At 50.7% G+C, this 25,236-nt stretch overlaps 1 protein-coding gene across 4 annotated transcripts in view; it reads left to right on the top strand.

Moving 5' to 3' along the window:
* Nucleotides 1–3,452: 3,452 nt before the first annotated feature.
* Chi (LIM domain-binding protein 2 Chi) overlaps nt 3,453–25,236 on the top strand; it is a 79,734-nt gene continuing 57,950 nt past the window's right edge. For all 4 annotated transcript variants that reach the window (XM_078182146.1, XM_078182145.1, XM_078182143.1 and 1 more), the window contains exon 1: nt 3,453–5,873. In XM_078182146.1, coding sequence (XP_078038272.1) covers nt 4,966–5,873 — 908 coding nt within the window. In that variant the 5' untranslated portion in view covers nt 3,453–4,965. The remainder of the gene's footprint in view (nt 5,874–25,236) is intronic.

The raw sequence follows: 25,236 nt of genomic DNA, 5'->3' as shown, positions 1-25,236 counted from the left end.
CACCACCCACGTGTTTGGAAATTTCAGATGCCAACAATGTAAAGGGGGCCCCCCCGCGATCGTCGCCCCGCCACTTTATCCAAGCTCGATAAATTTATCAGGTGGACACGCTGACCGGAATCTAGGACCCCATTTGCGGAGCCCTTGTGGACAATCTTACCGTTCCTGGATTCTTTAATATAATTGTGATGTAATTAGTCTTCGATCGTGCTAAGGAACAACTGTACTTTATTTATGGAGCAATGAAAAAGAATAATAGTTAATGACCCGGGTAATTATTCTTACGTTCGGGTTCGTGTATCGCGCTGACCGGAGAGTAGGTAGAACGAGGGATACTTTATTTTCATAAAAAGGTATATTACTTGGCCAATGAAAACGAGACGACTCGCCGCGTCGGATAGACCTTTGCGGGGGTGTTCGTGGAACGGGGCGAGGGAAACATTGTTATTTTCCGTTAAACGTTTCGGGATACCTGGAATTTCCAGGGCTTTGTAAACGGTCGCCTTGCGGCGTCCCGGCACTCGGACAATGATACCTCTTGTCTCAAACTCTACCTGCGTGGCCGAGTACCGAGTTACCTGAGAGTCTCTGTCCTGCTCCTTAGGCCGCGGTTAGGGCCACGTTATTAGCTTTGTACCGTTTCGAACCTGTTCCACGCGCTCTCGACAATCTGGAGTAGCCTGGCCGGGCCCCCGGTGAAAAGAATTTCGGCGGTGCCCCGCGCGCGCTCTCGCGGGAGTCCGTGTGGCTCTGCGATCGTCGCCTCGTCGCAGGTGAGAACAACGCTCCATAAATGATTTTAAATCTCGCGACAACGTTGAAACAATTTTTGGTCGTCGCGGAATTACGAATATCGCAACACGTGTACCGCCGGCGATTACAGTTCGGTGGAAAAAAGGAATTTCCCCATTCTTCTCGCAGACGCTCGAGATCCGTCCCCTTTCTCCCCCGGCCGCTCCCATTTTTCTTCATCCGGTTAATCTGGTATCGGGCGCCGCGGCGAGACCGTAGGATATTTCCTTACCGGATGGGAACGATACCCGGTCGATTACTTTTTAATCCTAAATTACTTCTGCGGTAATCCAGTTATTAAGTCACGCGGCGGCGGCCCTTTTCGAAACTAGATTTACGAAAAAAAATGGCGCCGCGGAAAGCCCGCGCGAATCCTCTACCCCGGCCGCATCGCAAATTTACGACGGCGGCGCCGCTTTAATAATTCCGTTTCGCGCGAGAGCATTTCGGCGGTTCCTTCTCCTTGAATCTCGGTCGCGAGAGATTCGCGAATTTCCCCGGGACCGCCGACCCCCGTTCAGAAATTAAACGGGACGATTAATCATTGGATCGGGTGGTGGGGAGGGAAGGAAAAATGGCGGCGGTGGCTGCGGCGTGTCCGACGCGCCGGCGGTGAATCGCTTTCGCACGCGCCGCGCGTCAACGTGGAAGACCATTCTTCTTCGTCAGGCGGCGCAAACGCGGCCAACTTGACCCCGAACGCGATAAATCGGATTTCTGTGCTTCCTTCTGATTCTCGCCGGAATCAATCCCTCGGCCCACGGTGTGTGCACCGCCGCGGGACCACACCGGCGATTTCGATCGACGAAAGTGAAACCGCCGGAGACCGATCCATCGGACCCCGGCGTCTTTGATTGTTTCTTTCCCCCCTTTCCGGCAAGTTCATCGCTCAAATGAATGAACCTCTGATAGAACAAACTTGGAAGTTCGCTGCGCCGTGCTTGGCTACGTTGTAATTGAGTGCTCGGCGAAACGAGTTTTTGGATGCTACAGAAAGTACCTGAAGTTTCAGGTAACGCGATTAACCCCTGAAAGGTAGGGTGGCTCGCCCAGTTACAGGACATTAAAGGTTTATTTATCTGGAACAAGTTGACCTGGCATCGAATGCGAAGCGTGGTGTTTTACAGAAACCGACGAATCTCGATTATTTCCTATGGATTAGTTTTCTAATGTCACCGTGAGTTTTTTTTTTTAAAATAGAGCGGGTAGTTTATAAAAATTATCGTTCTCTTTTTAAGTCACTTTGAATCAATAACGTTCGTAAATTGTCGAGTTGATTAACAAGGAAAATAACTGGAATATGTCCGCAACACGTTCAAAAATGTTGAAAATCGTTGCCGCGGCCTGCGAAGCGTTAATCTAGATTGTTATAGATTAAATATAACTCAGCGATGAATAACTATATATATATACATTTTAAAAATACGCAACTATTTCTGGTAAATCATTGGTAAACCCGATTTTAATACCGTGCTGCATTTCCAGGAAATGCGCACGTTTTTATTGTTTAATAAAGTCGCATTAGCACCTCGCGTCGTGAACACTGTATCGATCGATTTCTCTTTTATTTTCTAAAGACGAGTGTACACAGCGATGTCTCGCAAAAATAGAATTAGGTTCGTTATGTCATCGCTTAAGTTCATTCTTTTCATTTCACTCGTATAATTTTCAAACGTTTATCTGTTCTGTTGTGTTCGAGACTATTGCATTGCAAAATGATGCGTTTCGAACCAAGGGTTCCATTGCAATTTATTTTATTAACAAAGACGATTATTGTATTTAATGCCTTAAAATTAATAACAAATTCAATGTTTCAAAAAGACAATTAGCACTGTTTTGTAGAGCAGAAACAGCTCTGTCGAATGAATATTATACACTTTGTCAAACAGCATCGAATCGTTGCAAGATAAAAGAAGATATAAAAACGCTACGAACTTAGTCCTCAACACAATAGAACACCCCGCCGAAGTATGTGCGGAAAAAAGGGGAACACCCTATAGTTGTCGCCCGGTAAAATCGGTAGAATATTCCCTGTACCGCGATGTTCGCATTGCCGGTGGTTGGTGTGCTAACGATGTAGTAGCCAAAGGGTACAAATCGATGCAGGTAGAAGTACATTTTGGGGGGATGAACAAAACCCAGGTAGAGTTTCCGAAGTGGCGAAACGCGTGTCAACCCCAAGCAATAGTCGCGTTCCCGCGAGCCTATAGCCGAGCTCGGAGGAAGCCGTGTCGCGACCGCGGAAAGCCGTCGATGCGGAGTAAAATCGCGAAGGAATCAAAGGGCAAAGGGTCCGTGGGGTAGAGCTTTGGAAGGGAAGGGAAGGGAAGGCAAGACGAGGAGTTGAGTCGAGTCGGCACGGTCCGTTCAGGCAGGGGTGGCACGCAAAGAGCCGCTCCGCGTCGCGTCGGTTGCGTGGACACCGGGCATCGGGCATCGGGCATCGGGCGCTCACGTGGCTCCCCACCTTGTCGTCGGTGCGTGAGGCAGCCCCCCTTCCACCAGGTACAGCTCCTTTCGCGGTGGCTTCGGTTCAAGCTACCCCCTCTCGGCGTCCTCGCGTGGCTCCGTTCCCCTCCACGGCGGTTCTGTCCTCGAAAGCTCGAGTGCGACCGCAGCGCCGCCACGCCTGCCGCTCCGCAGTAACGCGATTGCTCTCGTCGAGTGTACAGGCGTACGCGAACCGTGCCGCTCGTAGCTTCGTGACACACGCAGCGCGCGCGCTCCCGTCCCGCGTCCACACGGTGGTGTCCGTTGCTATAGTTGTCCCCCTTGTCCGCCCTCCCCCCCCTCCGTTCCCCCGCCCGACACAGTGTCGAAACCCCCGCGGTGGTTTTCCGGAGTGCGAAAGTGACACCCGATACAGTTCGGTGAACCGACCTCGAAGGGTCGCGTGTTCCTGGCTCCTCCGGCGGCCAGGAGGTTTTCGGCGTGCGAGGCGCGCCAGGTTGTCGAGGTCGTCCGGGTCGGCTCCACTCTCTTCGCCGGTGGTGTTGGGTCCGGAGGAGATCGTCGTCCAGCTAACCGAGGCTCAGCCGCGTACTATGCGGAAACGCGGCGGTCAGCCGGCCAGAGAGCAGCGCGGCCGCGTGGCCCTGGTGTTCGTGTCGCCTAGCGGCGACTGAAGCCGCGGCGCACGGGATGCGAACGATCCCGCGGGAGCCGGCTGCTGCTGCCAGAAGGAAGAGAAGAAGGGTGCCAGGATGGGCGGGAGGCGAGGTGTTGTGCTGCTGCTGCTGGTCCGCGGCGTAGGTGCGCGCCGCGACGCCGACGACGCGACGGCCACGTGCCCCCGCGGATGCCTCGACGACCGCTGCCACTAAACTTCCCCCCTTACACAGTGTCCGTAGATAAGCCGATTCGCGTTCTCCACGTACAAACAAGCTATATATACAGAGAGATATATAGCCGAGTGTGTGATTGAATCGATAAGGTTAGTGTACTGGTGTGATAGTGATCGCCGCGCGACTTCGCCCCAGGATCTTTTGTGCTCCGTTCTACGGTGTTCGCGTACGTTCGCGGGGTTTGTCGAAGAAGCCCCCACCAACCCTGACTTTAGGTAGGAAGAACCCGATTCGTACCAGGTGTCATGCGAATTTTGGCCGACGGATCGTTCATCGGCCTGGAATCATTCGTCAGTGTGCTCGATCTTCGTGCCAGCTTCCCGAACGTCGATTCGATCGAGCACGCTCCTGCTTCGCCAAGTCGAGAGACTCTTGACGCAGTCACGGTGGTCCCGCTCTGGATACTCGAACCGGCCGACGCACGAGGTTCCGTCCCTTCCGTCCGTGCCGAGGACACGTGGTTGCTCGACAGAGTGCACGCACACGCGGGGCGTAAAGTCCGACCATCCATCCATTCGGAACCGCGGTGCTAACCAGACCGCTCGCGATCGATGAGCTCTTACGGTGGAAGCTCGTGGTGATCGCAGCGGGGATCTTTTTCTCTTCGGTGGAGGCATCGTCGTCGTCGTCGAAGCGACTGGAATCTCGCGGAGGAATCAAGTGCCACGAAAGAGGATCTCGCAGGAAGGAGCGAGACGAGCGTCGAGAGGAAGGCAGGGAGACAAGGGAGCGGTGACTTCGAAAAGTCGGATTCCCGCGCTCGTACCCCAATAATCGTCAGCGGCGGGAGTTCGAGGAGAGGGTGAAGGGCGTCGTGGAGGGGGGAGTGATGCCGGTAAGGGTGGCACAGCGCCCCCCAGGTGGAATAGCACTCCACGCCGGCGTGCCGGTAGCGCCCAGCAGCGTAACCGCCTCCGGTCCGTCGGGCCGGTGCCTCGGGGGCCCGGCAGCGCCCCCCGCCGGCTCGCCACCGCTGCCGCCGTCCTTGCAATCACTCGGCGGCGGTGTGAGCAACGCGAACGCCAACAACAACCCGAACGCCTCGAGCAACGGGAATATCAACATCAACGGGAACGGAAACGCCGTGAACAACGGGCTGAACCCCGGCAGCAGTTTGGTTGGCCCGAACAGCGCCGGGCCGGGAATCGGCAACGCCGGCGGTCTAGTCGTCAACACGACGAGCGGCGCCACGAATCCCTTGCAGGCGATGGCGTCGGCAGCGGCCTCGCTCACGCAGCTGAACAACATGGCGAACGGCCCGCTGCCGCCGCTCGCGGCCACCGGACCAGCCGGACCACCTAACCTGCCGCCGCCGCAGCCGGCGACCACGCCGACCCACGGCGGCCCGCCGACCCCTCACGGCGGTGTCACCGGCGGGCCCCACCTGAACGGGGCCTCGCCGAGTCCGCACCCGATGCCGCCCCACGGAATGATGAGCGGATCGCCGCACGCCCCGCACCCCCACATGGGCGGCGGAGGACCGTCGCCGCACCCTCACCACCCGGGACCCCACATGGTAGGCTCGCCTCACCACCCCGGACCCCATCCCATGGGCCCCGCCGCCGGCATGATGGGCCCGGCCGGCATGCAGCCCCAAGGGGCGCCCGGGATGTGCGGTCCGGGCCCCACCGGCCCCATGGGCCCGCATACCCATCCACAGGGACCCGGAGTACCAGGCCAGCCGCACATGCACAACGATCCCTTTTACTGTTCGCCGTTCGGATCCCACTACTTCAGGTAAAATTGATTTCTGATTCTCTACGACGCCGATAGGTCTCCCTCCGTCTGCTGCGTCCCCTATATCGATCTCTCCTTCGCTGGTCGTTTAGCTCTCGTGTAGTTGCGTTCGCAGCGATGTTTCGCGACAACCTTTCCCAAAAGGGGGGTTGTTTGTCGCCCGATTCTGTCGAGCCTTTCGGGCAGGACGTCTTTTGCGCGCGGGATCGATCGCCCAGCTTTGCGAGAGTCCCATTCCGCATCGATCGCGCGCGCGCGCGCGCCAATGATTCCCGGTAATGAGCCCGGCGCGATGTAAAACCCAAAGAAATTTGCATGTTTGTTCGCACACGGAACAAAGACCGCTATCTCCCGGCCGACATCGGCCAGCTTATCTTTCGTCCGCGCGCAGATTTGAACTTTGATTGCCTGTTTATGCAAATCTCTCTGGAGAGTTGCTCGCGCGCTCTCCGCGTACTCTCTTATTTTTGCCGTTCGTGCAAAGTTCCGTCTCCTCTGCCGTGTGTCTCGCGTTGTAGCCGCCGCCGCCGCACCGCGCGCCTCGTTGACAGATCTCTCTCACCCTCCCCCCCTCTCTCTCTCTCTCTCTCTCTGTCTCTCCTTCTCGCCGTTCTATCTTTTTCCTTCGGCTTTTTCATCGAGCAGAACGTCGATCGTCGCGAACCGAAGAGCACCTCGCAAAGCAGGCCGATGAATTCGAAGCGACTCTCTCTTTCTCTCTCTCCCTTTTCCTCTCTCGCCTTCTCTTTCGCTCGACGATGGAAGAGAGTGAATCGCAGCCGCGATTAGTGGACCCACCGCGCGATATAAATAAATAATCTGTCGTTACGTCGACCGTAACAATTTTTCGTCACGCGAAACGGCACTCGCGCCACCGGCGAACATGTTTCCGCCAACCGACGTCGCTTTCCCTCGAGCAACGGTCACGCGAGCTTCCTGAAGAAGGTGGATCGCGTGGCTCGAGGAAATTCCGGGCTCGAACGCAGCCTCTCTCGCAGACGCCACGCATGCCCCTTCCGCGATTTCTGCGGTCCACGGCGAAATTGGAACATACTCGCGTGCGCCCTCGCCGGCTCCAACCCTTTAAACGCGGGGACCTGCGCGTGCGGCTCGTCGGATCGAAAATTACCAGGTTTGACAAAGTGCTCGGTGTTTGTAAAATATTTTTCGAAGATACTGATTTGATCGTAAGATCAAATCAAATTCGATCCTTCGATTTAACAACAAGAGAAACGCAGCTTTTATTGTTTTCTTCAAAGTTACGGTGCTTTAAAGCAACGTGCCCATTTCGCCAATTTTGGCAACTTTATCCGACAATCATGGCGTTATATTTAATGGATTAAAGTGGTAAAATATCGAACTTAAAATCCAGAAATACTGTCTTCAAGTAGAGGCTTCATTTAACCCTTTGACTACTGTTGGCGCCCATTGGCGTCCGACTAAATGGGCGTCAAGATCAAATTTCGCCCCCGTTTATTATTAAATTTGATTAATTATATATTGCGTAATATTTATGTTACATGTTGCAAAAAGGCTTAAAATTATTATTCACTTCAAGTAATATTGGTTTGATGTAATAGAATTCGATATTTTGAATATTTTAATATACTTCCTCAGAAAATTATTATTATTATTATTCTTTATTAACGGGCTAGTAAGACCCTTTTGTGTTACATGGAGGTTGTATATATACATAGTCCGGAATACATTTGAATAATATAAATAAATATTTATAATGAATAAATATATATAATATAATATATATATATAATAATTTTATTCACTATAATTTATTATAATAACGAAAAACTACGGCCATGCCAAAATCTGCCGTAGTCAAAGGGTGAATATAAAAGCAAAGCAAGCGTCACGCGTGCCGAAAAATAGAAAGGGTCGTTCTAGGGTTAAGCGAGTCTTCGCGATCACGCTGGATGAACCGCGCTCAATCTTAAACTCTTACAGTTTCTTTGGGAGGTCGCGGTTCCAGAAGTCCGCGGAATCGTTGGCTCCCGTTGTCGATTCTTTTACGGCCCGATACTTCGTTCCATGCGAATCGTCCGGCGGTCTGTAGCCCACTCTCTCGGGCGTAGTAACAGTATTCCCGTAGAATCCGTTATCGTAGCTCCGCCAGGATGTTCCTGGCGACCGTTGCGCGGCCGAACGTGCCGCGAGCGAGCGAGCTCGTCCACCGAAGGACACACATTGTTAACCCAGGTTAGTTGGCCTGGTCATTTGTGTCTCGGTTAGGTCGAACGCAATCTGTTACAAAACGTCGTCGTCTCAGCCGCGCTCGCGAGAAATTATTCGGCGAACGAAAGGATGGCCGAAAGTGGAAGCGAAAGTTGCGCAGCGATCGCTTATCGGTGCATTATCGTGGACATGTTCGCGAGTCAGGTGCCCATCAAGCTCGAGCTCTCGCGGTTCCATCGGTAAGTTCAGGTGTCCCGCAGGTGGGAGGCGCCCGTTGCGCAGGTGTACGCGCAGAACGCGAACTTCCTTCCTCGTCCGGAGAACGGGCAGGGCAGACTTCGGAACGGCCCGATAGGCGAAACCCGGTGTGCCGTGGCTAGCACGGGTGACGATTATCCGGTTCTTCTCCTTCGACCTTCCTTGTATCCGGTCTGGACGTCTCTATCGGCTCGACATCATCTCTCCCTGCTCGCTGCCCCGTCTGGTAATCGCGAGGGCTCATTAACATAAGCGTTCCACGCTGCTACATTCGACGAGAGCCACCTATGCCCGGCCGCGTCGCTTCGCATCGCCTCCTTCCCCTTTATTCCCGTGTCTCTGTAGTCTTCGATGGATTCGACGAAACTGGACCCATCCGCCATCCGATAATAAAGGGGCATCACCCTAAAAATAGCGGACCCAGAGATACGCGTCCACTCGCAGCTAATTTAGACCTCGACGTCGCTTCGACGCGAAATGCTTGCCAATTAGCGGGCCGCGCTTTTTATTGCCCGCAGGGTAAGGGTTAGGATCCTCGTTTATCGACACATTTTTCGTCCATCCGTATCGGTGAATTTTACGCAAAAATGTCAAGCATATCGCATAAGCTTTCCTCGGTTTTATGCGAATACAAAAATCGATCGCGCCATAAAAAAATCGTTCCATAGAAAGAAAGTTGATCACGCCCCGTAGCGAAGACACAATTCTTGGTCGTATTACCGCTTGAGATAAATGAAACCGACGACATTCCGGCGATTGGGACATCGAGCCCGGTGTTTCGAATAGTTCGGGGCACGCGGTACATACTCGGCAGAAGCGGCGATTTCTCTCGCGAGAATTCGCTCGCCGGATCTTTTATTAACGCGGTCGTCGATCGATCTTTTCCGACGGTGGATTATGCCGGTTATGCTCTCTATCTGCCGCGCCGTCGTCGAAGTCTGCGCGCAAGATACGAGGAAATACGAGTTTTTATTGGCGGAGATAATGGCCGGCGGCTATTTTTAGGACACTCGAAATTATCGGGTAACTCCTGAAGTCTCGATGGGCGACTCGCGCGTAGCCGAAACCGTTGCCCAGCGAAGTTATCTAGGGCCTCGGCGCGGCGGCTCCGATTCGCGCTTGATATTCGACGAAAGAAACGGCGTTGGAAACAGGGAGGCGAAACGAGCGGTGACTACGGGACGCGATCGGAAGTCGAACGCCCGTCGTCGTCGTCGTCGTTGGGGGCTTATCTTATCGCGGCCTCTCCTCGGCAGAATAAGAAGGAGAAGGACCTTGATCGCTCTCGGCGACAAACTGAATCGCCACCTTGGCTTCGCGCGGCGCGCGCGAAACTTTTTATTTTTCACTCGCGCCGCCGCGCGCAGAAAATATCGCGGGCGCCCGCTGAATACAGTTTCCGATGGAATCGGTATTCGTGTCTATGGAAATGAGGGATCAATACTGTCCCCATTAATATTCATAATAACTTTCCAACATCCTACGCCGGCGTCGGTATTACCCAGGCGAAAGGTCAGAAAGGAATTTCTCGCGCAAACTGTATCCGCCTCGGATAATTATAAAAATCGTTCGCTCGTTACCTCGCTGAAACAGCCCGGTCCCCTATCAACCTCTGCCGGACACGGTCGCAGAAGCAGGTTCCCTCGTTTTTAACCGGCCCGCTCGATCCTCGCGCGGTTCTTTCTCGGCTCGGTTTCCTTGGATTTCAATGCTCCGGATCTCTGACTGGCCGACGAAACTCGTCGGCCAGTTGCAGCGAACAATTTTTCCGGGGGTCGTCGGTTTTAGGGCCCGGAACAATGGCTCGGCGAGAAAATTTACGACGTCGGGGACCTTCGAGGGCCTACCTAGGTCGCAAGGTCGTGGAAAATGACATAGGCGTGGACGCTTCGTGAAACAGGCAGCTGTCGGCACTGCGAATTAAGAGAGATTTTGATATTAGTAAATTATTTAATTGGACCGATCGGAATTGCTCGGCTCGAGTTCCAATCGCGCACTTTGCTATGGAATCTCTGGTCGAACGGCATTGGTTAAGAAACCGGGCTCTAAACAGTGCTAATCGAAAATAGTCGTAGGTTTGTTAGGATTTAATCCGATGAGGATCTCTATCCAAGTGGAACGTTCTCCCGATCGTGGAGTAGTACTCGATTCGCGGGTATCGTCGCTGTTCGAGCGATTCGTTGGACGACGACGACGAGTGGAACACCGTGGAAAGAGAGGCTCGTTTCGTCGGCGCGGCGCAGAGCCGGGCCGGGCAGCTCGCGCGCGGAGAGCATAAAGCCGTGTGCAGGCAGCGTATCAAGCCGTATTGCTGGTCGGTTCCAGTTTCACGTGAAACTGTTGAAGCAACCGGGCAGGTTCAAGGCGAGCCTGAAAACTGGAATGCACGTGCGTGCACACGGAACAACACCCTAGGCAACCGGCGATTCTGCCGAGCGCATCTTGATCGAGTGGAATTAGATAGCGCTGCCCCCTGGGATACCATTCGCGCTATCCGCTATTTAGGCTGCGAACATTAGAGCCGGTTGATAAGACTGTTGCCGGTCTCCTGGCGGCGAATCCGCGGCCATCGCTCCTCCTCGTCGCGGATCGCGTTCCAACGATCGTCGTTCTCCTTTCACTTTACAATACCCATCGCACAATAACATACAGTACAATGCAACAATCTGCGAGAAACATCTTCTAAATTTGAAAAATTCCGGGACATAAAAATTTAATAAAGTCGCAGCGTTGAACGTTTAGAATAAATTTTTCGGCAAATTCAAGCGTCGATTTTGACAAGCGACGAATCTGTATCGTCGCTTGTCCTACACGCCGTGTTACGCGCGGAATTATGAACCTGCCGATTTTTATGCATTCGCCGGAGGGGGCGCGGGAAAGCCTGTAAATTACGAAGGCCCCCTCATGAATTTTCATGCCCGGTTTTTATTTTTGCTCGGACCGGTAACCAGAAAAAATCGAACGCTTTACACGCCGCTGATATTTCCCGACAAAAATGCAGATGCCTCGTCGCGAGTATCGGGCTCCGTTTCAACGCGTTCGTCAGCTAAAATGCAAGACAATGGGGGGTGAGCGCGATAGAGAGGGAGAGAGGGAACTTTCGGAAGGCGCGCGGAGAGTCTTTCCAAGGCACCAAGTGCCTTAAAGTTCCCTTTCCGCCGTACTTTACCCACTCCTAGCCAAACCTAGAACTTTCCGTTGCTACCGTGCTCGGCGAACTCCAAAACCTTGCAGCGTATACAGGGTGACCCATTTAAATTGGTCGCTGTATTTCGCAAACGGTGTCGACGATCCCGAAAAATGTGTCAAACGATGGACACTGTCCTTGTTCCGCTCGTTGAAATTTAGCAAGGTTGGCACATTTAACGGGATACGCCGAGTCGTTGACAACGACAGTGTTTAGATGGACATGATCGAGTACTTAGCACGAACCATTGACGCGGTACTTAGTTGGATATTAACAGGCGGGGTCACCCTGTATACGGTCTAAGCCCTAAAACCTCGTCGAACGAAACGAAGAAGACCGTCGGTCGAAAACGTGGAGCTTTTGGTCGCGCTCGATTAGCCGATGATTCGCACGGTAGCTTCTTCGGTCCCTTCCAATTACTTTCAAAGCCTACCTCGTCCGGCAGATAAACCTAATCCCGGGGCCAGGTATACGTGTCGGAGAGCGTCGCGTCGCGTCGGTCTCCTCGCCAGCTAACGGGACCGTGAAGAGGGAAGCGAGGAGAAACGGCGAGGCGACAATGCGAGGACGGACGGCGGACCGCCTGAGTCAGGGTTTACCGACGAATTGCAGGTGTTCGGCTAGACAGGTGCAATTTGGCGAAGACTATCCTAGCTCCGTCGTGCGATCCTCTAACTCGGCGTAGCCGGGTTCTCTACTCGCGACAGAGAAGCGGCTGCGATTCAACGGCGAATCGATCACCGCGCGATAACCGTTTCATAGCCCGATAAACCTCGCTGTCCCCTCCGCGAAAACGGCGCGATAATTGGCCCGATTCCCGGGATCGTCTTCGCCGATAGATCCGCGGCGACCGGCGTGCTCCTAATTGAAAGAGGATTCTCGCAGCCGCGCGCTCGAAAAGCCGCGGACAACGCGGCGTGTACGGCGTGTTAACAACTGGTTCCAGGCGATAAGAATCTCTCGGCCGGCCGATAAACCGGCCGTTTGATAGCCCGGGGAATCGGACACCTTTGGCGAGCAGCGCGCGCCGATTCCCACCGATCAATCACGCGTGTTCCAAAAGCTCGATCTCCCGCGCCCAAGAGGATCCGGCGAGGCCCGCGTGCCAGAAACCGCGGCGAGACGCGCGAATGATTCACAAGTGTCATCTGTTGCCTGCCTAATCGGCGCGGAAACTTGGCCGCGTGAACGCTGGAGATTCTTCGTCCGTTTGCTCCCCAAGAGCCGCTGCTATACCTCTTTTTCTATTTAGGACATTTTTAAAATTCTCCGCACGACGTTTTCATTGCCTCGATCGTTCGCTTCGATATAGTAGTCGCATCGAGATCGAAGGCGATCGCGGCAGCCTTCGGCATATCGAATGTTTAGGATGATTCCTCGCAGCTAGGCTGTTGCTTCCTCGTGGATTCGAGCGGATTTTATTTTTGACCGCGGTGTCCGGTCTATTTCAGCCGATGCCGCTCATCGAAACCCGGCGTCGTTCTCTCTCGACTGGTTCGAAGACGATCGCCTCTCCTCTCCGGTTGTGTTCTAGGCCGTGTTTCCACGCGGCAGCGAGAGCCTTCTCTCTCGGCGGCTACCGGTGCTAGCGCGGCGCGGCGCGGCGCGGCGCGGCGCGGCGGTGTCGTTGCACGACCGGGAATAATGGCCGATCGGCGAATCGCGAAGCTTCGGCTATAAATAATGAAATTAGCGCTGCCTGTCCAAATGCAGCACGTGACCTCGCGAATCTCGCCAAGTGTCTGTATATTCCGTAGAGAGCCGTGGGTTCAACCGACCTACCTGCGTCGTCGTCGTCGCGCACACTCTCTCACGGGTCAGCGGTTCTCATTCCGCGCGCGCGACGGCGGCCTCCCGCGTCGCCGAGTCTCTCTCTCGCCTTTTGCCGGCCGAATCCTGAAAGTGTGTCACTCTTTGTTCGGATCCCGCAGCCTTGGCTCCTGCGCGGGCCTTGGGAGTGTCGCCGATGCAGTCCTCGCGGCACTGGAAACCCTCCGTGATCTTGCTTTTCGTTCGGCTCGGCGCGTCCGGCTGCAACGCGCTATAAAGCGGAGAAGCCCGTTTTCGTCCAGAGGCTGTTCTCCGGGGAAACCGTTGCCGTCTGCCGAAACGTGACGTCACCGTTCCGTTTCGGATCACGTGATTTTGGACCAGCACCCGTCGATCCCCTCTCCCACCAACGTCGGTCACGTGATCCGAACGTCGACGAGACGACGTCGTCCAATGGCCGCGCGCAGCTGTTCGGTTCCGGCGTTGCCGGACCGACCGGCTTGGCCGAACCGTGACGTCACCGGCGACAGGACCGCGCGACGTTTCAAGACAGGCAGTGTCAGAGACGGCGCGGGTACCGATGTCGGAAGAGCTGCTGCGCCGGTATCGGATTCAGCAACCAATTAGATAGTTACGTAGCCGGCTCGGGCAAATAGCGGTTCATTAAGAGTCGCGTAATCGGAAGATACGTGTACATTCTTCGAAATATTTCCTATTCGTTACATAAAACGACGATCGCCGTCGGATCGGTTTCCCCGCCGATCACGGTAGATAGACCCAAGGTTTCGACTCGCGCAGCTCGAATTCGCTTTACGGTCCCGAGCGCGCTCGTTCCTGGATCGTTCCGGTGAAATCTGGCAGTTTCGTTTCACTCTGATCGGCGTAACAAGGCCGTGCTCCAAATACGATCGCTCTAAATCTAGCCGCCGCTGGATTGTTCCGGCGGATTCGCGGAATCATCCGAACCTGGAAATAGCAGCCGGAGTTGTTCTCCAGCCGTTGCAAGGTTCGTCCGTGGTACGCTCGGTGTCGCAACCAAAGCGCGCGCGCGCGCGCTCGCGAACCGTCGGAGGCAACGGTAATTTCGCAGTCGCGATTCACGGCGGATCATCCGAAAGGACTCTCGCGGCGGCGGCGGCGGCGTCGCGACTAGGTTCGCGTCGCGATTCTTACATCATCCGGGTTGCATAATGCGGCTGGTTGCGTCGCGTGCAGAGCGAACTACGCGCGCGAAATCCGCGTTCGGAAGCGGTAGCAGCGTCAGCGGCGGCGAGAACAGAGAGAACCGGCCAGTTCCGTCGTACGTTTTCGCTTCCGACCCTCGGCGAACCACTCGAGGAGTGCTACTCCATCGATTTTCAATTTCTTACCTAAAACCAGGAACAAATCTCGTCGAACCGTAGTTATTGCCACCTGGCAAATGTTTCTTTGCCACCCGATATGATTCGATAACGAAGGCTTACCTTAATAAATAAAGAATTTTTTACGAAAAATCTACGTTTATTTCATAAGGGGTCAAATGACCCCCTATGGTGAGATTAGGTATAGAAAAATGCCGGTACGTTTAGTGTTAACACCCATGGTCTTCCGTCTGACCTTGTGTCTGACCTCCGCTACATTGAAGCTCGCAAATCGTACGAATGAATTCGTTCTTGGTACACGCTTTCGTACGACTGAAATTGCACAGGATTCCGTTTAAAAAATCGAATGCCATCGTTTCTAAAGTTCTAGAGGTATTTTTATCTTAAACTACGGGGACACGTGTTTCTAAAATGAAATTTCTCCAGATTTTCGGGGTAAATGGCCCAGGGTGCGTCGCGGAGGGCTCCTTTGGCTGCGCCGAGCGCAGAAAGCCGCGCCTCCGCCGTGCGGCGCTCCTACGTGTCCTCGGTTCATTAATTCACGGATAAAGAATCGAAGCCAGGGATGAGAACCGCGAGTGATTTGCCAGTGAAGCAGTTCGTTGGCGTTGGAGTTGGAGTTGGCTCAGGCTGGGTCTCTCTCTCTTTCTCTCCCTCTCCTCTCCTCTTCTCTCTGCTTTTCCTCCTCCCCCTCTTCCTCCTCCACCTCCTCTTCTGCTTCTTCTTCATCTTCTTCTTCTTCTTTGCTCGCGCTCTGCTCTCTCCGCGTTCTCAAGGCCGCCTCCTCGAATCCTCCTCCTTCCCAGCCTTCTCCTCTCTCGTCTCTTCTCTCTGGTCTCTCTCTCGTATTCGCTCTCTCTCTCTCTCTCTCGACATCCCTCCTCCGCCGCCTCCAACTCGACCGTCTCCCCCCTCTCTCGCGCTCTTAACCTCCGCGCCGCTCGAGAGCCTTACCTCAACCTGGCTCCTTCCTCTTGGATATCTCGCTCGACTCCGCGGCCCCTCTCGCCGCCTCTCCCGTGCCGGCGTTCGACGTGCCTCTAACCCGCCACCTTAGACCATCTACACCTATGGACGCGGCCACTGGGCTGCCACTCTAATACGCGATCACAGACTTTCGACTGCTTATATCGCCAAGTTTTCATAAATTCTGCGGAGCGAATGATGCAAGAAATTTCAACGTTTTCACTGAAAGATGTCCGTATGAAGTTACGATTTGAAAAAAGTCGCGTGGACTACTCAGTACATAGACCAAGCTAACCCCAACGCGAGGGAGTTTAAGCTTGCCCTTAGCGCGACAGGTCGCGATCAGTGAAATTTCCAAAGTGTATCTTCAGAATATAATTAACACGTTGAGCTCGGCATCGATATTACTGTGCTTTCCGTTTGGTTGGCAACGAGCAAGCATTTGTCAATATTCACGTGAGAATATACTTTGTGGTGACCGCCTTTGTTGTTCCTAGGGACCGACGCCGGTCAAACGAAAAGTTCACTGTCGGTCCCTAGGGACCGACACCGGGCTCAACGTGTTAAAGAGCGCATTTCAGTGCACCGAATGCCGTTCGTAAAGTTCGCGTAACGCGCGCTGTTATTGAAATATTGACCAGAAAAGAAAAAACAATTCTTACGTCACCACTGTGCAACGCGTCGAAGATTCGAGCCATGGAAGTCGATCGAAGTCAGCCCGGGGGTCCACGGACCGCCGAAACAGTCCCGGTAGACTCGCGGCACCTCGCGAGACGCGGGAAATGTCGTCCGACCAGTTCCCCGGGACCCCGGGGCCCGTCATGCCTGGGACCCCTCTCCTCTCTCTCTCTCTCTCTCTCTCTCTCTCTCTCTCTTCTCTCCGTTTCGGAGGCCCGCTACCCTCCGTAAGTGCCCAGAATCCACTGGCGGCTTTTTGCACGCCGGATTCAGACTGCGCGTCCACCGTGCTTCTCTCTCGACAGTAGCTAACCCGGACGCGACCATGAGGAAGGTTATGGTCGCCCCCCACCCTGTCTCTTCTTTTCGGAAATTCGCGTCCTCTTCTGACGAACCATCGGATTCTTCTGTCTAGAACAAAACCCTTGGCCGCGTCTTACGGCGGCGTGTTAGCTCCGAAAATGGAAATGGAAATTTATGTCGAAGTTAAATAATAATCTCGATTTAAGTATGCACAGTGGAGAGAATAATTCTACACTCTGAGTATCATCCTTGGCTATATCTAAACAAAAACTTAATAAAACATCGCATTTGTATATCCGAATTAATGGGAAATTCGAAAATATCTTGCCAATTAATTATTTTAATAAATCCAAGTTCTTTTAATATCTTTACCTTTGCAAATCGAGCTCGCTTTTTTCGCGAATGCTTAAAAATCGCAGGCAAGATGTCAGCGATAATTATAAATGTAAAAACTAGTTTGTGTCTACGACGAACGCGGAATAGCTTTCCGCGCGATCGCGGCGGATTTTCCGGCAGGATTTTCCCGCGTCGCGCGATGCGGAGTACGCGCGCGCGCGCCGTCTACGCTCGGAATATGCAGGGGAACGAGTGGGAGAGGCCGAGGGGGAGGGAGAGCACACCTCCACTTTATACTTCGAGGTGTGTGTGTTTTTTTTTTTTTTTCGAAAGACGAATCCCGCTCACCTTGAAAGGTACGTCGCGTGGCTCGTCGTCAAGCAGTTCTCGAATGAGCCCTTCGGCCCGCAGGAAACTTCGAAAAGCCAGTGTGTTCACTGAATTCTCCCCCCCCCCCCCCCCCTCTCTCTTTCTCTGTCAGTTTTTTCATGCAAACTAATCTGTTTCTTGTGTATCCTGCCTAATTATATTAGCAATAAAAGATCCTCTTAACAAATAGCATAATCGTTCGAGCTCTTCAGTTGACAAGCTCCTCGGTGCAAGATGAAAAATAAGTTAATCCTAGAAATATTAGTATAGTATATTAACACAATATATTAGTATATTACTATTAGGTCGTTCGGAAAGTCGTTTCGTTTTTTTCTTGGTGGAAATGAAACGCAATAGATTACTAAACAAAAACTATTGCAAAAAATCGAAAAAAATTTTTAGCAAACAAGACTTACTACATCAGTTGTCCAATTATATAATCATTATGCAGCTTAAGCGTGAAGTTGGCTGTGAAAAAATTAAGTCTTTTCTTGGGAAAAACGAAATTACTTTCCGAACAACCCAATATATTAGTTAGTATATTAACCCTTCGCAATCTGCGCCATCATGGATGTTACCTACCAGCGCTTATGAACATTTATATTATTATATAGTATACATGTATATGTATACGTATATATAATATTATTATAATAATATTCGATTTATATGAGACATCGTATATTATATTGTAGACATCGAGAAATAGTTGCAAACCGCTAATAAACTTTAATGTTCAGTCATATACTAGAATTACGATGTCCCGCGAAAGGGTTAAATACGATCGCTTTATTCGCCGATTAAAATCGTGCATATTTGCCTTCGTTCCAACGTATAACTCTTTTCTATGCTCTCAATTCTTCGTAATGCCTGCTATTTCCACGAAGAAACATCAACGAAGCGACACAAACTATAGCAAACTCGGCTTAGGATGAATCGAACGCGGTCTCGATCGATTTCGTGCTCGAAGCAGAAGTTCGACAGTGGAAGGTATTGCGTCACCGGAAGGTCAGAACGTTCGATCTCTCGCTAATGTAATCGCGAGGCGAGGAGTAATGCTCGATCTCTCTTCGATCGGTCCCCGGAATCGACGATCCACCCGCGGAGGCGATTCCAGCCGGACAGACGCGGCGCGTCTGTAAATCCGCAGTTTTATAGACTGGCTGGGAGGAACCGGAATCGAATAGGGGATCTATCAGGCCGCGAGTAAAGCGAAGTAAAGTGAAAATCCGGTTCGGAGTTTCGATTTCGTTCGCATTTGCATATGTCGCTCGTAAATAAACGCCGTCTGCGCGAATATAGATTTTGCTCCGCTGATTTCCAGGGATCACGGTTGAAAGGACGGTTCCTTACCGAAGCTCCTGTTTCGATCGGCTCGCACGCTATGCGATCTCTCGCGGAACTCGTCGACGTTGCAGGGTCTACTCATTTCTTCCAAACTTCGTTGATTTAAAAAATAATTAAATCTCGTGGGTGTTTTTTGGTACCTAGATTTTTTGAGACGTGTAAAAATCGGCTGCTTTGTCGCTGTGCCACTTGAACACGTGGGATTTAACACGTTCCATGTCGAGCTGTATTTAGTCGACTCTTCGTTCCACTCAATTGAAGCTTTAAAAATCCGTATATTATGTTTATTTACCAATTATTGTCAATAATAACTTTTAGTGAAAATTATTTCTTGGATTCTAACTTGTCATAAAATATTTTTTTAACGCATCGAATAGCTATTTAAGCGTGTGCCACTGGTGGTACTATTTACGTATTTATTTAATGCGTTATACGAATGCATATTTCATGACAATTCGTAATAACGAAAGCATATTTAATGACAAATGTAATTCTGTGTTCTTTGGTTAATTTTCAACCAAAAAAATGGTGCATTATACAAAATGCAGTATAGAACAAAACACATAAGTTTATTTGTTATATATACCATAAATTGTTAAATGTAATTATTAATTATTTGTTATATATACCATGATTAATAATTACATTTAATATATCAATCTTTAGTCAAAATATCAAATGGCCTGAACGACAGGTCAGGCAAAAATGGCTTGGCACGGAACTTGTTAAGGAAACCGGCGTCGAATCGCGACAGCGGCGATCGAAGGTCTCGTACAGATCTCATGGTGGTAGGATCGCGGAGAGCTCGATCTACTTATGATAATGCGCGGTAGCGGCTCTCGGCGCCAAGATCAACAAGCAGGGGTTCGGAGGAAAACAGGATCGCGGTCGAAATCTGGATCCACGAAAGCCCCGGTGCCCGTGGAGAGCACCGTGGCAGAGCTCGGTTACCGTCGTTCCACGTGCTGAGCCCCCTAAACGGCGTCCCGGAACCCCGTGCAGCAAGGGCACGTCTTTCGCGGCTTAATCCGGATTTATTCGGTCCCTTTTATCCGCGGAATGATCACGAGCAAACGTGGACACGCTACCGTAACCCGGTGACACGCTGCTGGTGGCCCTCTTCGGTGGGAGAGACGAAAGCCCCTCCCGCTCGGGCCTCGTTCTCTCTCCCCGCAAAGTCGTCGCTTGGTCCCAACTTGCTCCCAAGTTGCCTACCGCGAGACCCTTTTCTCTCGGACTGTACAGCCGCAACAGCAATGCGGTATCGATATTTCGCACTTTCGTATTTTCCTGGTGAAACATCGACGTTTTTAACCCTTCTGCCAATAACCAAAATTTGCCGGCGTTGTTGCGATATTATTGATCAATTTATTTTTCGGTTGCTCTTTTTTTTCCATTGATATTTAACTCGTATATAAATTGTAATTTAATCCAGGCATCGATGTTTGATTGAACTTGATTTATTTAAGCGACAGAACAAAATTGCTCCGTTATGAATTATAAATACTGGGGAGGAAAAAAAAAGAAAATGCTGACTAATAAAGTAGAGGGTAGTATTAATAATATCGTGAATTTTATTCACGATCGTTATTCCGTACGCGTCGATACACTTCGGACGAATCGCCGTCACTACTGTACGATCCCGCGCGCGCGTAGAACGCTCCTGGACCATTTTAGGAACCAGTTTCGAGTGGTCCACGGGGGCCCGGGGGCCCCGAAGGCTCGAGGCCCGGTTGCGTCTCGCTGTGATCACCTACCGGGGGGGGACTAATCCTGCTAACGCGCTCGAGGTCACGGTGGAACGCCGGCCCGGGGAACTCCATGTCTTCATTCCGCCGATGATTTTTTCATCGTGACGATGTGGGCCAACGAAAGCCTACCAAGGATTAACTCGGCTTGATTCATCGATCTCGATTAGCGTCTCGCGGCCGGCTGCCGTCCCGCTCGGTCGCTCGATTCATATTTATCATTTAGGGCTCTCCTTTCGTCGCGATACCTCTTCATTCCGCTCCATGCCCAGGCCCTCAGTTTTCGTGTTCGCTGCGCCAATCCGATGACGTCTGCTTGCCGATTTTGGAGCTTAGGATCGCCTTGGTAATGACGGTCCTTTGATCACTGTGATCATGGTCACGATAGGGATCAGGAAAGATCTATTTTGTTAACCTTTTAGATACGGCAGGATTTTGCGCAAATAAAGTTTTTCGTAACTAAATTACGATTTTCTCTTAATATATATTTTTTCCGGATATCTATATATAATACTAATAACATATATTCTTTTCTTAATATATTGTATATACACACTTTCACTTTAATTGTTTGCTTTAATATATAATAAAACAATTGAGTAAAGCACGAGCCATTCGCGAAAGCCACTATAGTGGCGCGTAGTATCTAAAAGGTTAAATAATAAATAGGCTATAAATATTTGTATGTACTCAGAGCTACTACGAAGGCTTAATGAGTTAAAATTAACAGGTTAAAATTGACAGGCTAAACCTGACAAAGCAAGTTTTACAGAATTAAATAAACAGATTAACGCTATGTCGTCCGAGGACACCACAGTGGTGATCTTCGCAAAGTGTCGCTCGACGGCCGGCGGCACCACTGTGGTGTCGCGTGGAAATATATAAAAGAAGCACATATTACATTTATTCACATATATCTTCGAAATTTCATGAAAATAGGGAGACAGGATTCAAAATTCATGAGAACTGACGATGAGATTAGTAAAATCTGAAAATTTATAATTTTCCCATAACCGCAAGGCGACAAGTGAAGTAATCAAAGTAATCTAAATTAGGGCTGCAAGGGAAGAAATTTTTGCGAGACGTGAAGACAGTAAAATGTTAAAATGAACAAATTCCGTAAATTAACGGAGCAATTTCTGTAGAAGAAAGTAAAAGATTGGAGAGCAGAAGGCCCGAGAGTCCGGCAACGCGTGGCCAGCGAGCATTTTTCCGAGAGCAATTCGAAAGGTCGCCGGCTGCTCCTCCCCAGTTAGCGTTTCCACTCGAAGCAGGAAAAGGTCCGGACGCTGTCCCGGGTCCGCGTAACGTTCCCGTGGACGCCATATGTCGCCTAACGGGCCGGGATTTCTCCGATTCCTCGTAGAATCAGGAACAGCCTGGTCCGGGGTGGAAAAACACGGAAGGGATTCGTGGGGCAGCCCCGGAGCGGGCGGGAGGATCTCCTTTGTGTCGCACTTGGTGCGGCCGGGTATGGATTCCCACGGGACGTTGCGCACACAACGTCATCTCACGGCTCGCTGGGGCCAGCGATGGCTTTGAGCCGCCGCGGAACGTTCGATCAAACGCTGCGGAAAAATAGTTTCCTCGAGCGGCAAACATTTAACCTCTCGCGCGACACAGAATTTAAAGAATAATCATTTTCTGAAACAATAGTTACGTGATCGTAAATTGCAATCACACGTTCGCGAATGCCGAGCGTGCAATGCAAACTCAGCCGCAATTTTATATCGATTTTTGAAGTCAATGAGAGTTTTATTCCGAAGGAGTGCTGTTGTTGAATTTGCTGGCGTTAATTTTATGAATTCTTTGAGATTATCGGCGCGGCCGTGAAGGAATTACAAACCCAAGACAAACGTCAGGACTGCGACGAATTTTCGCACGAGGCGATCTTTTCCGGGAAAACTGCAGAGAATCCGAGAGGGTACGGGGCGGCGCGGTGCGGCGCGGCGGCACGGTCTCACACCGTCGAGGCCACTCTTAGACCAGCACAGAGAGCGAAGAGGCTTCTCTGCCGCAGGTTCCCACGTGTTTCCGACCGCAAGCCGCAGTTATAACGGCGCAGTCGCGGCTCGTCGACGAAGGACGACGCCGTCGCGTCCCGTCGTCCCCGTCGCCGTTTCCATCTCAGCGCCGGTGCGAACGAGTTCGTCGTCCTGCCGCGGCAGCAAAAGCAGGAACGCGTCTTCCTGCTGGTCCGCCGTTCCCTTCGTGCCCACGTGGGACTCCATTACTCGACCTACACTCGCGCACCAGTCGAACAGTGAGTGAGAGAGAGAGAGAGAGAGAGAGAGAGAGAGAGAGAGAGAGACACTCCTCTATCCTCTTCGATCTGCTTCCGTCCGGTCCCCGTTTCTCGGGCCTTGCAGCCCGATCGCTGCCGTTTTTTCCCAACCCATTCCGCAACCTTCGACGTTAGCTAGACGCACCTCCGATTTTTAGCCATTTCTTGCACCGCGATCTCTGCGCGCGGGACAAGGTTCAACTTTCACTCGATCCTCCGACTTTCGGACGCGTACTCGATACGTCGCGTGTTACGTGCGCTGTAACTGTCACTCGGAACACACGAAGACAGTTATCGAAAGAACGCTATACCGATCATTAAAAAAAATACATGTTTCGGTGTTCTTTAGTAAATTGCATTCTTTATAAAATTGCTGTATTTGTACACAATGTAAAGAAACGATTTTTAACCTTTTAGATACTGCAGGATTTTGCGCGAATAAAGTTTTTCGTAACTAAATTACGATTTTCTCTTAATATATATTTTTTCCGGATATCTATATAGTACTAATAACATATATTCTTTTCTTAATATATTGTGTATATACACACTTTCACTTTAATTGTTTGCTTTAATAAATAATAAAACAATTGAGTAAAACACGAGCCATTCGCGAAAGCCACTATAGTGGTGCGTAGTATCTAAAAGGTTAAAAGTGCTATAGTATTCTCTGCACAATTGTCCAAAGTGTGTTCCGAATGTAGAGCAACGATCGAGAGAGAATGAATAATTTCCTCTAATATTTTGCCGCTGGGTTAAAGGTTAACCCTTTGCACTCGAGTGGCGACTCTGAGTCATCACTAAAATTGTTACAGCACGTTCCGAAATAATTTTCATGTTATGAAAAATTAAATTTTAATAATTATTGAAAGTAAAACTGTTTTTGTACGAGATACAAAATTCAATTTCAATTGAACCTAACCTCTTCCACTTATAAAATGGAAATGTCGCGTGTTAGAAATGTTACTTTAGAATTACAGTTAAAGAAACGGCTTCGAGTGCAAAGGGTTAAAGGTCCGGCGCAAGTTCAGGCCGATAAATTCGGAACTCGATGCTCCTTGTTTCTGGTTTTTCGTCAGACGAAACTTTTACCGTCGTGTCCGTCTCGTTTTTTCTGATTAAAACACCACCGAACACGGTACAATTACGATTAAAGCTGCTTGCGTAATAAGTTGAAGCCCGAAGCTTTAATCGCTTGTTATTACAAGTAATTACGATCGTAGTTATATCGCGTTTGATGTTATTTTAATTAGCAGAACGGGACCTGGCGCGATGATAAAAGTTTCGTAAAAGCGAGCAAAAAATATTAGAGGAGCCGCGACGCTTTGCTTCGACCGCGTTAGCGCGACGCCGATTCGGTCGAGCGTGTGTCACTTCATTCGCCACTGTTTCCTACGTTTTTTAACCCTTTGCAGTCGGGGCTATTTTCACGTGAGATCCGAAATATTTTGTCCAAACTTACAGCGTTTCCATTTTACATAATCTCATGCGTTTTAGACATTATAGAATTTTGCGACTCTTGCAAATTTGGATCTTGACAAATTTAGAATGCAAGTAAACTTGATAAAAATGATTTTAACCCTTTGGCTACGGCAGACTTTGGCACGGCCGTAGTTTTTCGTTAGACATGCATTTCTGAGGAGGTATATTAAAATATTCAAAATATTGAATTCTGTTACATTATACCAATATTACTTGAAGTGAACAATAATATTAAGCATTTTTACAATATATATAGCATAAATATTACACAATACATAATCAAATTTAATAATAAACGGGGGCGAAATTTGATCTTGACGCCTATTGGCGCCTACAGTACCGGCAAGCCAACATGTTTCGGACGCCAATGGGCGCCAACAGTAGTCAAAGGGTTAAAACGCGTCATTAACTTTTTTATAAGTCTTAAAAATGCGTGTCTAAAGCAGTAAAATAATCTGATATCTGACTAATTAGATTTAGATTTAAAGTAGCAATGTTCGCGATGGTTGCAGCAGAGATTTTCATTGACAATTACGACCGAATTTTCGTCCCAGTTTTCTCATCGCACCGCCCGATAGCAAGCTCTTCTCCTCCGCTGTTTGTCGCAGCACGTTTCTGCCCCCCCTCCTCGTTCCTCGTCTCGCTCCTCTATCTCGTCGGCGGTTCTCGTCTCTGTCGGTCGCGAGCTGTTCTAGCGCCTTGGAATGAATCAGCCGGCACTCGGATGAGCGAGTTCGCATGTACCGCGTGCCAGGCAAGGCCGCGTTTTTACGCCGCTCCTTCGCGATGAAGAAGGAACGCTGCTGAGATGCTTCTCGAGCCACGGACTTCCAATTTCAACGAGCGACGACGCGTCCCATCGAAATCCATCCTACAGGAGTTTTCACGGTGCTCTTGACCCAACAATCGACCCTAAACGCCGACGAGTCGCCTCTGTCAAGCATTCCATTCGGCAAGATCGCAATATTATTTACCATTGAAATTATTGCAAGCGGAGAGCATCGCGCACTTTACCGGCGAGTTGTGCAACGCTTAATTCTATTTAGCGTTCGGAGAAATTCTTTTTTCCGGAGCGCAGGTAGAA

This window comes from Augochlora pura, chromosome 6, assembly GCF_028453695.1.
Source record: "Augochlora pura isolate Apur16 chromosome 6, APUR_v2.2.1, whole genome shotgun sequence".
Taxonomy (NCBI): Eukaryota; Metazoa; Arthropoda; class Insecta; order Hymenoptera; family Halictidae; genus Augochlora; species Augochlora pura.
This window is presented reverse-complemented; position numbering and strand designations above follow the sequence as displayed.